Genomic DNA, 18,605 nt, shown 5'->3' with positions numbered 1-18,605 from the left:
TTTAACCCTTGAACTCTCACTAACTGTACGCATTTTACTCATCACTATTATCATTATCTGTTATTACCAAAATATATATGAATAAAGTTTCAAGACCTTTTCTTACCTCATCCAGTCCCGCTATGAGCCATCGCCTCATTGGTGTGTTGTCATCAGTAGCCAACTCCACTGCAAGCGGCCTCTCTTCGGGTGGATGGCTGGGCCCTTCCGGTACAGCAGACGCTGAAACATTCGAACAGAAGCAGCACCATATGTTCCTATATAATGTCTATATATAGTTAAATCAAGTACAATAATAATAATACAAACAGATATTAAACAAATGAATAAAAGTGACCGTTGACCCACCCAATATACGATACTATATTTATTGAAATACACGAACACTAAATAAACATTTTCTACTACACGGGTTCGGTTAATGAGATCTTGGGACAATGCTGGTGCCTTTTACATAATCACTGTAAGATTTCAAAAACCAACAGAAAATGCCTATTCATTTATGTGTATTTGTTTAAAAAAGAAAAATTGACTTATTGATTGAAACAGATTTTCGGACTTTCAACAAATTCTAAAAAGGCGACCAAAAAGAAACATAACTTTGTTGATGGTTTGTCCACAGCAGCAGAGGAAGCGAACTCCAGTGCTAGTAAGCCGCATCCCGCCAACCTGAGTGAATTAGATTAATTAACTTTGAATGGGCAAAACTTGAAAAGTATTAACGAATCGATTCATCAGCCTTTTTTGCAATGTGAATATCCTGAATGCTAAAGTGGGCAATAATCTTTTCTTCTTCTTCTTCTCTTTCTTCTCTTCTTCTTCTTCTTCTTCTTCTTCTCTTCTTCTTCTTCTTCTTCTTCTTCTTCTTCTTCTTCACATTGTCATCAATGTATTCATCTGTCATTATCTTCATCTGTCATAAGCATCCTCATCATTATCATCATCATCAGCAGCAGCAGCAGCAGCAACACCACCACCATCATCATCATCATCATAAGCAGCAGCAGCACCAGGAGCAGATGCATTCTTCTTTTTTTCAGCTTCATCTCCATCTTTATCCTCACCGTCCCCTCATCATCATTCCCGAATGCAAGACCATATACACCATCCATTACATTTTTAACCCTTGAACTCTCACTAACTGTACGCATTTTACTCATCACTATTATCATTATCTGTTTTTACCAAAATATATATGAATAAAGTTTCAAACCTTTTCTTACCTCATCCAGTCCCGCTATGAGCCATCGCCTCATTGGTGTGTTGTCATCAGTAGCCAACTCCACTGCAAGCGGCCTCTCTTCGGGTGGATGGCTGGGCCCTTCCGGTACAGCAGACGCTGAACATTCGAACAGAAGCAGCACCATATGTTCCTATATAATGTCTATATATAGTTAAATCAAGTACAATAATAATAATACAAACAGATATTAAACAAATGAATAAAAGTGACCGTTGACCCACCCAATATACGATACTATATTTATTGAAATACACGAACACTAAATAACATTTTCTACTACACGGGTTCGGTTAATGAGATCTTGGGAACAATGCTGTGCCTTTTAACATGTTCACTGTAAGATTTCAAAAACCAACAGAAAATGCCTATTCATTTATGTGTATTTGTTTAAAAAAGAAAAATTGACTTATTGATTGAAACAGATTTTCGGACTTTCAACAATTCTAAAAAGGCGACCAAAAAGAAACATAACTTTGTTGATGTGTGTCCACAGCAGCAGAGGAAGCGAACTCCAGTCTAGTAAAGCCGCATCCCGCCAACCTGAGTGAATTAGATTAATTAACTTTGAATGGGCAAAACTTGAAAAGTATTAACGAATCGATTCATCAGCCTTTTTTGCAATGTGAATATCCTGAATGCTAAAGTGGGCAATAATCTTTTCTTCTTCTTCTTCTTCTTCTTCTTCTTCTTCTTCTTCTTCACATTGTCATCAATGTATTCATCTGTCATTATCTTCATCTGTCATAAGCATCCTCATCATTATCATCATCAGCAGCAGCAGCAGCAGCAGCAACACCACCACCATCATCATCATAAGCAGCAGCAGCAGCAGCACCAGGAGCAGATGCATTCTTCTTTTTTTCAGCTTCATCTCTATCTTTATCCTCACCGTCCCCTCATCATCATTCCCGAATGCAAGACCATATACACCATCCATTACATTTTTAACCCTTGAACTCTCACTAACTGTACGCATTTTACTCATCACTATTATCATTATCTGTTTTTACCAAAATATATATGAATAAAGTTTCAAGACCTTTTCTTACCTCATCCAGTCCCGCTATGAGCCATCGCCTCATTGGTGTTTGTCATCAGTAGCCAACTCCACTGCAAGCGGCCTCTCTTCGGGTGGATGGCTGGGCCCTTCCGGTACAGCAGACGCTGAAACATTCGAACAGAAGCAGCACCATATGTTCCTATATAATGTCTATATATAGTTAAATCAAGTACAATAATAATAATACAAACAGATATTAAACAAATGAATAAAAGTGACCGTTGACCCACCCAATATACGATACTATATTTATTGAAATACACGAACACTAAATAAACATTTTCTACTACACGGTTTTACCCACGTGACCCTCTTTAACAAGCGGTTGATATTTGATCAAAGGGAACATTCTGACCAAGTTTGCACACAACCTGACCAATCATCGCCAAGATATGGTTCAGGGGCGATGGACGGACCAACAATAATGATTTTAGAGTTTTTACCTGTTTTAACAAAGATCATAAGCAGGTCTTTTTTATTCGCTTTTCATTTAGAAACTATACAAAAAGACCCAAATCCTGACGTCAGTAAAAACTCGAAAGTACTAGGTGATGGCCTGAACGTATTTACTGACGGAAGGACGGGCGGTCGGAAAACAGCAACCCCTCACGAACCATTCGGTTGGGTGAGGGTTAATAAACCCAATGTGAAATGAATAATAGCCATATCAAAATTTGGACTTTTTCTTCTTCAATGTCAATCTGAACGTCGGATTGAATGAAGAGCCAGCTCGAAATTGGGACTGTGTCGTTGTCCATACATTTCTTTCTTCATCTGCATTCACCGAAAGTCATAATAAGGCATACACTGAGACTCTTCAACTATCAACAGTGTCATGAAGTAGCCTCATATTGTTTTTACATGAAGATTCAAATCAAAATACGCCTCCGATTCCACTAATCAACATACAAATATTTTTATAAAATAAATACATCGGACTTTTTAACAGCGTGTGTATACCACGTGATAAACTACGTCAAATGCTACGTCGGAAGGCAACATTTTGCTTAAAGTGACACTCTTATTCAAAATCAATACATACACATGTAAAACAAACATCAATTCTTAGTTATACGCCATCAAATACACACTAAATAAGGCACTTATGGAAAATATTAATTACTATTAAGAATATTATAACCTTGTATTTAATAGTTGAAAGCGCAAAAATATTAAATGATTGGTGAATGCTAAAAGATTTACTGTGATCCACTATCGTTTCAGAAGGTAGCTATACCGTGTTTTCTGCACATTTCTTTCATATTAAACTCGGTATGCTTCATAAGAACCATTATTTTTGACATTTATTCATCCATTTTGGTATATTAAAACAATTGTATTAAATGTGTTAAATCTTATTTTTGAGTAAAAGTGCATCTTTAAAATGGAGACTTAAATCAAAGATTACATTTCTGTTACAACACCATTTTAAATGAAACAAAGGGCAGTCTATGCCGCTTAAAGAGCCCCGAACTTATTTTATTACCGAAAATTGATAAGGTCATAAGTTTCATCAACCACTTCGACAAACCTGTTTTCAAAAATAATGTTTTGACAGTGCTCCATCAGAAGGCCGTATTGTGAAAAGGTTTGTCGAAGTGTTTTAAGAAACTAAACTCTCAATCAAACACTGGTAAAAGACCGAAGGCAGTGCTCCTTAAGCGACGTAGATTGCGCTATGTTTCATTTAAAATGGTGAAAAAATAGTGAAGTTATCTTTGTTTAACGCATTTTTTCATCTCAAAATATTGCCTTCCGACGTAGCATTTATGACGTAATTTATCACGTGGTATACACACACTGTTTAAGGTCATACCTTTTTAGCCCGACTTAGTGGCCGTTATCCACTTTCTTTTACATTACTGTTCAATGTCATTTTGAACACATAGTTATTATTTCGATACTGCAAGGGACAAACAGAGCATCATCATGCATCAACTATGTCTTACACTAGAACTCTTGATATCTGGCGAAAGTCTATGTCTTACATTAGAACTCTTGATATCTGGCAAAAGCCTATGTTTTACATTAGAACTCTTGATATCTGACGAACGTCAATGTCTTACATTAGAACTCTTGATATCTGACGAACGTCAATGTCTTACATTAGAACTCTTGATATCTGGCGAAAGTCTATGTCTTACATTAGAACTCTTGATATCTGACGAAAGTCAATGTCTTACATTAGAACTCTTGATATCTGGCGAAAGTCTATGTCTTACATTAGAACTCTTGATATCTGGCGAAAGTCTATGTCTTACATTAGAACTCTTGATATCTGGCGAAAGTCTATGTCTTACATTAGAACTCTTGATATCTGGTAAAAGTCTATGTTTTACATTGAAACACTCTTGATATCTGGTTAAAGCATTTCAAAATTACGACTGAAACTTTCGATTTTCAAACGTTTAACCAGGTATGCAAATAACGCTTGAACAAATTATATCGAGTAGATTGAAACCCAATTCAATTAAGAATTGTTAAGTGTATTATCTTAATCTACACTACTTGTTTTCAAAGTGACATCTTATTCTAAGCACATGTACCACACACTCTTAAATTTCCAATCAAATCGTATACATAGTTCTGTCACTGTCATGGGATGCGATAACAGAACTGTTGAATAAGCCATTTAGCACGTGGACAAAGGGAAGTAAGAGCGGGTTTATTGTAACGCAAACACACACTACGGTGCATGTCATTGCTGAATATAGCTCTATCAAGCCAGCAAGCTGAATGGGTGTTAGGTTAGAACTCCGGATAAGGAGATGAACTCTCCACCCTTACACCCCCATAGTAATAAAATCAACAAACATACGTACGGATAGTGCGTTTTTGATATTGTGTCCACAATAGCTGAACTTGTACACACATAGTATTCATGCGAGGATGCAATACACTGCGACTATAACTATGAATAAATCGAAGAGAAAGAAGAATTTGTAGGACATTTATATTGTGTAACTGTTCTTTGTATTCACGTTAAGTTGGTTAGCGGCCTGGCAACTCGTCGCCTAGACTTTCTTCTTCTGTTTGAGACCATATTTGACGTCCGAGTGGCAATGGGGCTGTCTGACGTTTTTGTAATCCAGTATTGCGGAATCACAATATATTCATATTGCTAACACCTGACAAGGAGCTACTCTCAACCTCGAAACCGGTATGCATGTGGTTGAGTTGTTTCCGATTCGTCACGACCAGGTTGTCTCTTCTACGGGAAAACGGAAGCAGGCAGTTCATGATTATGTTGGAACTTTCGAACTCCAAATGACTGAGTTCATGTTTGTTTTATTTCAAGTTCGTTTCTTAATATGGCACGCACTATTGAAATATAAGTGAACTTAATATACCCGGAAGGACTTGCACAGATTATCATGAATGAACTCAATGACAGTGAAGACAAACTATCATAAAGATGAGTTTTTAATAGGTAAAGACTGCTTAATAAAAGAAGTACCAAATACAATGGACACTACGACTTCTTAAAGCACCAAAATGTTAAAACCTTCCATGAACTCAGACACGTTGTTTTTTTAAATGTTATACTTATTATTATTAATTTAAGTCTCAACACATACTAAGACTAAACATTGTCATAGTGTCAACATAAGTAACTGTATAACACCCTGTTTGCAATGGTAATTAAAAACTGTAATGCATATTCACACTGGTGTGAAACATAGCGTTAAAACGTTACACTGGAGACCGCCTGAATCATTTATTTTTTATTTATTTGGGTTGTACTATTGGAAAGTTTGTAATGGTCATGTTATATAATGGGAAAGTTCGTGATGGTCATGTTGTTTTATTTAAAAGTTTGTGATCGTCACTTTTCACTTTTGGCAAGTTCGTGATGTCATCTTGTGAAAGTTTTTGCTGCTTTGACGGTGGTTCCCTCGTTCCATCAGTTTCGCCGTCACAATCTGCATCATCTTCGTCATCGTCATCCTCATCATCATCGTCTTCTTCGTCCGCCTCTACTAAAACATTAAAAAAAATAATGAAAGTCGTAAGAAGAACTGAACAAATGACATGAACTAGGTCGACAAGTGACATTTGAAAAATGACAAACGACACTCAGAGAGTGATGGTCGACAAACGACAGAGAGTGAAGGTCAACAAACGACACTCAGAGAGTAAAGGTCAACAAACGACACTTAGAGAATGAAGGTCGACAAACGACATGCAAAGAGTGAAGGTCGACAAACGACACTCAGAGAGTAAAGGTCAACAAACGACACTTAGAGAATGAAGGTCGACAAACGACAGAGAGTGAAGGTCAACAAACGACACTCAAAGAGTAAAGGTCAACAAACGACACTAAGAGAATGAAGGTCGACAAACGACATGCAGAGAGTGAAGGTCGACAAACGACAGAGAGTGAAGGTCAACAAACGACACTCAAAGAGTAAAGGTCAACAAACGACATGCAGAGAGTGAAGGTCGACAAACGACACTCAGAGAGTGCAGGTCGCCAAACGACACTCAGGGAGTGAAGGTCGACAAACGACACTCAGAGAGTGAAGGTCGACAAACGACACTCAGAGGGTGAAGGTCGACAAATGATATGCAGAGAGTGAAGGTCGACAAACGACATGCAGAGAGTGAAGGTCGACAAACGACACTCAGAGGTTGAAGGTCGACAAACGACACTCAGGGAGTGAAGGTCAACAAACGACACTCAGGGAGTGAAGGTCGTCAAACGACACTCAGAGAGTGAAGGTCGACAAACGACAATCAGAGAGTAAAGGTAGACACAGAGAGTGAAGGTCGTCAAACGACACTCAGAGAGTAAAGGTCGACAAACGACACTCAGAGAGTGAAGGTCGTCAAACGAAACTCGGAGAGTGAAGGTCAACAAACGACACTCAGGGAGTGAAGGTCGACAAACGACACTCAGAGAGTGAAGGTCGACAAACGACACTAAGGGAGTGAAGGTCAACAAACGACACTAAGGGAGTGAAGGTCGTCAAACGACACTCAGAGAGTGAAGGTCGTCAAACGACACTCAGAGAGTGAAGATCGACAAACGACACTCAGAGAGTGAAGGTCGCCAAACGACACTCAGAGAGTAAAGGTCGACAAACGACACTCAGAGAGTGAAGGTCAACAAGCGACACTCAGAGAGTGAAGGTCGACAAACGACACTCAGAGAGTGAAGGTCGACAAACGACACTCAGAGAGTGAAGGTCAAGAAACGACACTAAGGGAGTGAAGGTCGTCAAACGACACTCAGAGAGTGATGGTCGACAAACGACAGAGAGTGAAGGTCAACAAACGACACTCAAAGAGTAAAGGTCAACAAACGACACTTAGAGAATGAAGGTCGACAAACGACATGCATAGAGTGAAGGTCGACAAACGACACTCAGAGGGTGAAGGTCGACAAACGACACTCAGAGAGTAAAGGTCGACACAGAGAGTGAAGGCCGTCAAACGACACTCAGAGAGTAAAGGTCGACAAACGACACTCAGAGAGTGAAGGTCGTCAAACGACACTAAGGGAGTGAAGGTCGACAAACGACACTCAGGGAGTGAAGGTCGACAAACGACACTCAGAGAGTGAAGGTCGACAAACGACACTAAGGGAGTGAAGGTCAACAAACGACACTAAGGGAGTGAAGGTCGTCAAACGACACTCAGAGAGTGAAGGTCGTCAAACGACACTCAGAGAGTGAAGGTCGCCAAACGACACTCAGGGAGTGAAGGTCGCCAAACGACACTCAGAGAGTAAAGGTCGACAAACGACACTCAGAGAGTGAAGGTCGTCAAACGACACTCGGAGAGTGAAGGTCGACAAACGACACTCAGAGAGTGAAGGTCGACAAACGACACTCAGAGAGTGAAGGTCAAGAAACGACACTAAGGGAGTGAAGGTCGTCAAACGACACTCAGAGAGTGATGGTCGACAAACGACAGAGAGTGAAGGTCAACAAACGACACTCAAAGAGTAAAGGTCAACAAACGACACTTAGAGAATGAAGGTCGACAAACGACATGCATAGAGTGAAGGTCGACAAACGACACTCAGAGGGTGAAGGTCGACAAACGACACTCAGAGAGTAAAGGTCGACACAGAGAGTGAAGGCCGTCAAACGACACTAAGGGAGTGAAGGTCGACAAACGACACTCAGGGAGTGAAGGTCGACAAACGACACTCAGAGAGTGAAGGTCGACAAACGACACTAAGGGAGTGAAGGTCAACAAACGACACTAAGGGAGTGAAGGTCGTCAAACGACACTCAGAGAGTGAAGGTCGTCAAACGACACTCAGAGAGTGAAGATCGACAAACGACACTCAGAGAGTGAAGGTCGCCAAACGACACTCAGAGAGTAAAGGTCGACAAACGACACTCAGAGAGTGAAGGTCAACAAGCGACACTCAGAGAGTGAAGGTCGACAAACGACACTCAGAGAGTGAAGGTCGACAAACGACACTCAGAGAGTGAAGGTCAAGAAACGACACTAAGGGAGTGAAGGTCGTCAAACGACACTCAGAGAGTGATGGTCGACAAACGACAGAGAGTGAAGGTCAACAAACGACACTCAGAGAGTAAAGGTCAACAAACGACACTTAGAGAATGAAGGTCGACAAACGACATGCAAAGAGTGAAGGTCGACAAACGACACTCAAAGAGTAAAGGTCAACAAACGACACTCAGAGAGTGAAGGTCGACAAACGACATGCAGAGAGTGAAGGTCGACAAACGACACTCAGAGGGTGAAGGTCGACAAACGACACTCAGAGGGTGAAGGTCGACAAACGACATGCAGAGAGTGAAGGTCGACAAACGACACTCAGAGGGTGAAGGTCGACAAACGATATGCAGAGAGTGAAGGTCGACAAACGACATGCAGAGAGTGAAGGTCGACAAACGACACTCAGAGGTTGAAGGTCGACAAACGACACTCAGGGAGTGAAGGTCAACAAACGACACTCAGAGAGTGAAGGTCGACAAACGACACTCAGAGAGTGAAGGTCGACAAACGACACTCAGAGAGTAAAGGTCGACACAGAGAGTGAAGGTCGTCAAACGACACTCAGAGAGTGAAGGTCGTCAAACGACACTCGGAGAGTGAAGGTCGACAAACGACACTAAGGGAGTGAAGGTCGCCAAACGACACTCAGGGAGTGAAGGTCGCCAAACGACACTCAGGGAGTGAAGGTCGCCAAACGACACTCAGAGAGTAAAGGTCGACAAACGACACTCAGAGAGTGAAGGTCGACAAACGACACTCAGGGAGTGAAGGTCGACAAACGACACTCAGAGAGTGAAGGTCGACAAACGACACTCAGAGAGTAAAGGTCGCCAAACGACACTCAGGGAGTGAAGGTCGACAAACGACACTCAGAGAGTGAAGGTCGCCAAACGACACTCAGAGAGTGAAGGTCGCCAAACGACACTCAGGGAGTGAAGGTCGCCAAACGACACTCAGAGAGTAAAGGTCGACAAACGACACTCAGGGAGTGAAGGTCGACAAACGACACTCAGAGAGTGAAGGTCGCCAAACGACACTCAGAGAGTGCAGGTCGCCAAACGACACTCAGGGAGTGAAGGTGGTCAAACGACACTCAGAGAGTGAAGGTCGCCAAACAACACTCAGAGAGTGAAGGTCGTCAAACGACACTCAGAGAGTGCAGGTCGACAAACGACACTCAGAGAGTAAAGGTCGACACAGAGAGTGAAGTTCGACAAACGACAATCAGAGAGTGAAGGTCGACAAACGACACTCTGAGAGTGAAGGTCGACAAACGACACTAAGGGAGTGAAGGTCGACAAACGACACCCAGGGAGTGAAGGTCGACAAACGACACTCAGAGAGTGAAGGTCGACAAACGACACTAAGGGAGTGAAGGTCAACAAACGACACTAAGGGAGTGAAGGTCGTCAAACGACACTCAGAGAGTGAAGGTCGACAAACGACACTCAGAGAGTGAAGATCGCCAAACGACACTCAGAGAGTGAAGGTCGCCAAACGACACTAAGAGAGTAAAGGTCGACAAACGACTCTCAGAGAGTGAAGGTCAACAAGCGTTACTCAGAGAGTGAAGGTCGACAAACGACACTCAGAGAGTGAAGGTCGACAAACGACACTAAGGGAGTGAAGATCGACAAACGACACTCAGGGAGTGAAGGTCGACAAACGACACTCAGAGAGTGAAGGTCGACAAACGACACTCAGAGAGTGAAGGTCGACAAACGACACTAAGGGAGTGAAGGTCGACAAACGACACTCAGAGAGTGAAGGTCGACAAACGACACTCAGAGAGTGAAGGTCGCCAAACGACACTAAGAGAGTAAAGGTCGACAAACGACTCTCAGAGAGTGAAGGTCAACAAGCGTTACTCAGAGAGTGAAGGTCGACAAACGACACTCAGAGAGTGATGGTCGACAAACGACACTAAGGGAGTGAAGATCGACAAACGACACTCAGGGAGTGAAGGTCGACAAACGACACTCAGAGAGTGAAGGTCGACAAACGACACTCAGAGAGTGAAGGTCGACAAACGACACTAAGGGAGTGAAGGTCAAGAAACGACACTAAGGGAGTGAAGGTCGTCAAACGACACTCAGAGAGTGAAGGTCGTCAAACGACAATCAGAGAGTGAAGGTCGCCAAACGACACTCAGAGAGTAAAGGTCAACAAACGACACTCAGAGAGTAAAGGTCGACAAACGACGCTCAGAGAGTGAAAGCTGACAATCGAGATTCGAAATCATTAACAAGATGCCAATGCGGCAACGCCGCATTAAAGCCGGATTTTTTATTTGACGAAGCAATTTTGCAAACCTAGGATTTGAGCTAGTGACCTAGTATTTTTAACCCAAAAGACCCATACTTATAGTTATCGGAGATATCGTTCATACAAATAACCTGATCAACAGAAACTATTCCATTTGTGCGAGGAAAAATGAACATTTTATAAATACATCAGCTTTTCCAATAAGATCTGTCCCAGAGACCTAGAGAACACACTTTATCATCATGATTTCATTTCTTATGACATCGGGGAAATATTTCCTAAGATTTGACCTAGTGACCTAGTTTTTGATCTGAGGTGACCCATATTCACAAATGTTTAAGACAACATGTAGACATATATTCTGACCAAGTTTGACAACAAATAGTGAATTTTTATGACCGTTGAATTCTTTCTCCTAGGATTTGACCTTGTGACCTAGATTTTGACCGGGGATAACCCATATTGAAGAACTTTCAAGATATTTTGCAGACAAATATTCTGACCAAATCTGGCTAAAATGAAAGTCAAGCTAATTGTACAAACGACGTTCAACATTCAAAAAGAGTATTGAAGGATGCTCCCCAAATGCCCATTTTCCACGAAAAAGGCTGAAATTGTAATACAATGTGCTGGTGAAAGGTGATTATTACTATTCTATACAGCAGTTCCTTTTATTGCCATCTTTAAAACATTCGAAGATTTGGCCCGGAAAAGCACCCATTTTTTTAAATATCAGGCTACAAAAAAAAATATAATAATAATGCACTGCACTTCCTCTCATTAGCATGTATCTTTATCGTGTGTGTATACCACGTGATAAATTGCGTCATAAATGCTACGTCGGAAGGCAACATTTTGCTTCGAATGAAGACTTTAAACAGAGATAGCTTCACTATGTCTTCACCATTTTTAAAGAATCATAGCGCAGTCTACGCCGCTTACGGAACCTAGCCTTCGGTCTTTTACTAGAGTTTGATTGAGAGTTTAGTTTCTTCTAACACTTCGACAAACCTTTTCACAATACGGCCGTCTGACGGAGCACTGTCAAAAAAACATTATTTTGGAAACAGGTTTGTCGAAGTGTTTGATGAAACTAATCACCTTATCAAACTTCGGTTATAAAACGAAGACGGGGCTCTTTAAGCGGCATAGACTGTTTTATTTAAAATGGTGTAGTAAAAGAAAAGTTATCTTTGATTTAAGTCTTCATTTTATGCAAAATGTTGCCTTCCGACGTAGCATATATGACGTAATTTATCACGTGGTATACACACACGTTTATGACACGTTTTATTTTAATAATCCCCTACACACTTCCCAAGATATGGCCAGGACAAACTCCCATCAGATTAAGAGGAGTTTAAGAGGGTTTAACTTGAAACAAAATGTAGGGCATAACAGGATTATGTTTTTTTTGCACTGCACTTTCTGTCATTGCCATCTATCTATATACTAAGGTACATTTGAATCCCTTTAGTACATTCAACCATAATGACGCTCCCCAATACGCGCATTTTCTATGAAAAGGCAAATTGTAACACAATGTGCAGTTAGAAGGTATATGGTTGTAGCATGATTACACACAAATTGGTATAAAATATAACATGAAAAGATATGGGCAGCTTTGAACATTAAATTGAATAAGTAAGTTAATAAGTAAATTTCAAGGAATTAAAATTCACAAATATTCAAGATATGCCCCGGACAAATGATTTTCAAAAACTACATGTATCAGATAAGGGGAGTTTCAGAGGAGGCAACTAAAAATATACAAGTTTAATTTAAATCCCATTAGTAATGTTAAAAATATTCTGCCGAAAAGTGTTTGACGGACAGACGGAAGGACTTGCTGACAGATAAAGCGGCAACTATAAGGTCATACCTTCGGGAAGCATAAACAAAAGGGCCAACATAGCCCTATATCGCTATGGAAGTCAATGGTTGCTTAAGAAGTCATTGGTTGTTATGGGTTTTTGTAGCTGTTAGGGAAATCATTGATTGCTAAGGAAGTCATTAGTTGCTAAAATAGTTTGTTGTTGCATAGGAAGTAATTGGTTGCAAAGGTTGTCATTGGTCAGTGGTGGCCAATGAAGTTACTGGTCGCTTAGGATGTCATAGGTTGCTAAAGAAGTCATAGGTTGATAAAGAAGTCATTGCTTTCTATGGATGTAGGTAATTCCTAAGAAGTAATTAATTTCTTCCATAGCAACAATTCACTAACATTACCACCAATTACTGCCTAATCAACCCATGACCTCCGTAGCAACTAATGATTCGTTTAGCAACTACATACACCCATAACAACCAAGGCATTCTTAATCAACCATTGACTTCCATAGCAACAAACGGCTTCCTTGCCAAACTTACAAATATCTGTACGGTATCTAACCAGAATATGTTCAACATCTTGTTAAAAAATGTGCTTATGTGCCATCAGTAAGAACAACTAAAGGTGGGAAGACCTCTTTTCACTTCGAGGCCAGTCAGATATGGAACAGCCTTCCAAAGGAAATCAAGTGCTCTCAAAACTACCCAGAACTTAGAAGGCTGATCCGCACCTGGATAGGTCCCTCTTGTAAATGCTCAATGTGCAAATAATATTTTATGACTTAAAAATAATAAGAAATTGTGAATTATATGTGTTTCACTGAATATCTGTTGGCTGTTGTCTTAACAGAAAAGGAGTTTTGTTTTAAGTAGGATGGCCTACATCCACTAAACAAGATGAGTTATTCAAATACTAGAAAGAATATCAGCAGTCATTTTGAATATGCATAAAAAATGATCAAAATTAAATGATTATGTCTATTTTTGATTGTTTCAAATTTATTTATCATAAAAACCTAGTTTTATTTGATGATGTGAAACTTCGACACAGGTAATTAAGAGGTGCTAACCAAGAATACAGCGACTCCACAGTGAATGTAAGCAATCTTGACCTACTGACCTCATACTATTCACATACCTACTGACCTCATTATCAATAGGGGTCCTCTTATTGCCAAGGGTAACTTACCACTTATGTTTAAGTTTGTTTAGATTAAACATTTGACATACTTATCTAAACTATTATAAGGGTCATCTACTAATCAAGGACAACAAACAACCAAAAGTTCATGCTCTTATGTCAAACCGTTCTCAAGTGATTGTGCAGACAAAGTTTTCCTAAGACTGTTGACCTTGACCTTGACCTGTGACCTCAAAATTGTTGCGGTTCAAAATGTTGTCACTGGCAACCTACCAGTTTAAGTTTAAGGGGGTCATGACCAGCAGATAACCCCTTTTTATTTTGAGGTCAGATTGTAAAAAAAAAGTTTTTTATTACTGAAAGCATATCACTTTTCAGTACAAAGATTTAACAGTGTTTGGCTACCAGACCAATTGATATATGTTTTGATATAACTTATTTTAAAATATTCCTGTGTGTGTATTCACAATCTTAATATAGTATATAAAGGTGTTTTTCAGGTTAATTTCCACCAACAATCAAGTTGATAATTTGTTGATTGATTCAGTGATGGATTGATTTAATGAATAACAGATGTCGATGTACAGCCACTACAGGGCCTTCTGGGTGTATAGGGTCCAAGAGTAAACATGTATCTTAAAGGCCTAAATAAGGAATGTTTGGCATGATAGTCCCCTGCTGTTCTGCCAGTTGCACTGGTGTCCCTGTAGGGACCAATTTCCTGTATATTGATTTATTGGCTTAGGGCCATTTAGGGTCCATTTCTATAATGAAACCTCCAAAACTGCACAGCAGGATACTGAGATTGGAGATCTGATAAGAAGGCACCAGGCAATTAGATTAAGATCAATACACAGAGGTTGTGTACTATACACTGATTTGTGTGGGGTCACTTATAGAAGGTTTAAACTAGGCCGTTAAGAGACAGGGCATTTGGAGACCTACAATTTGCTGGAATTTTATTAAATGTTATCATTTATTGCTATTCAAAGAAAAACACATACTAAAATAAACCAAAACCATATCAAATAGTTGTTAATTTACCATGTGTGTCAGATTTAAGTAAAAAGTTTGAGGTCAAATGTCCACCAAGAATATAGCGATGCTTTTTAAGGCTACATGTACATAATCATCATAATGGAAAAGGTCATTAATTTTTCTAAAACATGCATGTAAAAAGAGATACATTAATTTTGGTACACAAAGGCTATTTCACAACACTTCTTGGGTGTATGTACATACTCTCAGAATGAAATATAGTAAAAGCTATTGCGAGCTATTTTTCAGGGACAATACAGTATCTTTTAAAAGGGTTACAAATGTATTTATTTATTGATTGATTGCATGAAAATAGAATTATAGATAACCTATTTATAGCCAGTATAGGCTGACATTTGCTAGTCTATAAACCCTTATTACCAAAAGAGTGCATAAATATAAAATATATTCAAAAAGATATATGAGTACCAGGTACTCGTCTGCACAGTACATCAAAAACTACTTGTACATGTACCTTTTCTATTCGTATTCTCTTGTGTAGAAGCAGCAGTTATCTTTTCCTGCTCAACCAGCTCGGTCAGGAAGGAATTCACCTTTTCCTGCATAATTTGTATGTTCTCTGATAATGATTTATGAGCACACCCATCACCAGAACCTGCATTAATGCTGTCGGCAAAAACTCTCGTCGATTTGTCACGTAAATGAACCGTAACTTGTATTATTTGACCGGCTTCTGTGTTTGTTGACATTTTGCTCCTCATGTACAAAGATATGTTTTTACCTCTTATTGAAGAGTATTTCAATTGTAATCAAAGCGCTTAAAGCGTTGAATGGCTGTCGACCTGCAGCGTTTTGTGAGTATAGTCATGTAATTTGTATAATATAATTGTAAATATAAACATCCAAAGACAGTATATCAGACAAAGCCCAAATTCTGTTGGACCAGATCAGCTCTGTATTTACTAAAATAACCTCATCTAACCTACCAACCCTGCCGCTAAAAAGTATAAATATGATCTTCCAAATCTAAGCATCACAACAGCCGGGGTGGAAAACTCTTATCAGCTTCAAAAATAGAAAAAGCTACAGGGCCCGATAACATTTTAAATATACTACTAAAAACCTGCGCCAAACAACTTGCTCAAGGAATTTCAGCAATCTTCCAAATGTCACTTTCTCACGGGGAGCTGCCATATGACTGGAGTATTGCCAATGTGTCACCTGAGTCAGTTCAAAAAAGGAAATGTCCGCCAGGCGGAAAATTATCATTCCTGTTAATAAACGTCAATTATGTGCAAAACCCTAGAACAAATCATTTGTAAACATCTGCTAAACCACTTCGAGTAGAACAATATCCTGACAAATCTGAACCACGGTGAACTCTGCCTGAAACTCCTTACCTATGGCGTGACGGGTCAAGTATACTCATGGCTATGTGCATTTTTGACGAAGCGGCATATGCAGGTCGTCGTCCATGGGGAATCATCTCCGAAAGCCACTGTATATAGACTCTGGGATCCCCAAAGGCACGGTACTTGGACCCCTTATATTCTTGTGTCACATAAATGATTTGCTACTATCAGTTACATAACAAGTACGCCTCTTGGCGGACGATTGTCTTCTATACAGGAAAACTAGTTGCAAGAAGGACTTTGAAATACTACAAAAAAAACTAGAAAGAACTTGAACTCTGGGCTAAAAAATGTGGTATGCGCTTTAATGCAAAGAAATGTTACGTCATGAGCATAAACAACAATAATCCACATTTTTACAATCGCTGTGACCATATTCTTAAGCAAGTCACAGAAAATCCATACTCGGGCCTTACCCTATCTGAAGATCTAACATGGACACCACATATTAATACAATTAGTAAGAAATCAAACTCCACAACGGCTCTCCTACGTAGAAACCTTCGCCACAGCCCAGCGGAATGTCGGAAACCAGCTTACCTGGCACTCGTCCGGTCAAATCTTGATTACGGTTCCATCATCTATGACCCTTATAGACAGTTTAATATCAACAAATTAGAACGTGTTCAACGTCAAGCGGCAAGATTCATCACGGGAGACTATAAGACCCGCTAAGAAGGATGTGTCTCTCGCATGTTGGACAAACTGAAATTAACAAGCCTCCAAGAACGTCGGACAGCAACACGTCTGATTTTCCTCTACAAGGTGACCGAGGGTCTTGTGCCAGCACTACCACCGGCAGAGTATCTCCAACCAGCAAAGAAAAAGAGGCACATTAAGGCTAAAACTTTTAGTGATTGTGTTACATCTAACAGCATACAAAACCAAGTTATAAACAACTCTAGAGGCTTTCAAATAAGACAATAAAATCTGAGCAACTAAAAAATTCATTCTTTGTGAAAACGAGAGTGGAAGATAGTGTGATCAACGCAAAAACAGTTGAGGGCTTGAAGGCTGCCCTCCAATTTTAATAGCGCCGTCCCCCGGTCGGCGTGCAAAGCCTGAAAGGGCCCTACACCGTATACAGATACAGATACAGCTCATAACTTTCTTCGCGAAAACTTTTAGAGTTTAATGAGATCATGAAGTATAGGTCACTTGAAATGTGGATACGCAAAATAGTTACTTATAATTTAAGGTATGGAGTAATTCTTAATATCATATAAAATCTTATCTGGAGCTTTGGTTTCATAAACAATGCACTACCACTGATAAAGCATTAAGTTTTTTTTAGTAAAATCTACTCTTTACTTAGGCGTATTAAATTTACTACCTAAAGGTATGCCAGCTAAGCCAAATGCATCCCAACAAAATGCATTGGACATATTAATGAGGTTTATGTTTAAGGCTTCTTTCTACAACGCCAAATACCTCTGGATCGAATCATCCACTTACTCTTTATTCCCTGCATGTATGTTTGACGTAAATGTATCTTAATAATGCCCTCAACATAATTATGTAACTCGTGGACAAAATGAACAGATTTTTTCATTTTTTTTAAATATGCATGTGCATTATGCCACTTGTCTGGTTCCCAGCGTACTCTGCACAACAAGAGTATGAAATGGTAAGGGCCGGTAACCCAGGCTAATTATGCCACATGCTAAAGATATTGGACTGAAATTACTGAGACAAACTGAGAAATATTCACATACTGTCCGTTTCATTCGGCATTACATGACTATGACACATATTGTAGCAGGCTGATAGCCTGCCAACGCTTTACGCGATTTTATTTGAATGGTAAAAGTGTTGACTATATATTTAGTAATGATTTAAAAAAAGGTTGTTAGTGTGTACTTACACAAGAGAATGATTTTATGCGAAACACATTTTACAAACACAAGTAAAAACTCACAATCTCTCTAAAAATGTCAAGTAATAGCTAGCCGATATAGGCAATTTAAAACATAGAAAAAATACTTATGAGTGAACTACAATCACCAAAAAAAACTAATTGTATAATAAAATGAAGTATTATAATTTCATTTAAAACATTAGGAATTGATATTTTACGCCTAATTAGCATTTAATTCGATAATACGATCGATATTTCTTCCGGGTTTTAACGACTGCTCAGAGTTTATTTCCGAGGAATAAACGTGTCCGAATGCGATG

General features: G+C 39.6%; 1 protein-coding gene across 2 annotated transcripts; it reads right to left on the bottom strand.

Annotated features, from left to right (window-relative positions):
* Nucleotides 1–5,828: 5,828 nt before the first annotated feature.
* Nucleotides 5,829–15,778, bottom strand: LOC128209562 (chromatin accessibility complex 16kD protein-like). Of its 2 annotated transcripts, none has more exons than XM_052913640.1 (2): nucleotides 15,530–15,778; nucleotides 5,829–6,283 (listed from the first exon to the last, which is right to left on the bottom strand). In XM_052913640.1, exons 1-2 carry the CDS (start codon nucleotides 15,774–15,776, stop codon nucleotides 6,099–6,101), a joined length of 432 nt encoding a protein of 143 aa, XP_052769600.1. In that variant the 5' UTR covers nucleotides 15,777–15,778; the 3' UTR covers nucleotides 5,829–6,098. The 2 variants fall into 2 exon arrangements, with proteins under 2 accessions (XP_052769600.1, XP_052769601.1); XM_052913641.1 differs by having other exon boundaries at nucleotides 5,829–6,280.
* Between the last annotated feature and the right edge of the window lie 2,827 nt (nucleotides 15,779–18,605).

The sequence above is a fragment of the Mya arenaria genome, chromosome 11, assembly GCF_026914265.1.
Source record: "Mya arenaria isolate MELC-2E11 chromosome 11, ASM2691426v1".
NCBI classification, from domain to species: domain Eukaryota; kingdom Metazoa; phylum Mollusca; class Bivalvia; order Myida; family Myidae; genus Mya; species Mya arenaria.
The sequence above is the reverse complement of the archived record's forward strand: the minus strand, read 5'-3'. Positions and strand labels throughout refer to the sequence as shown.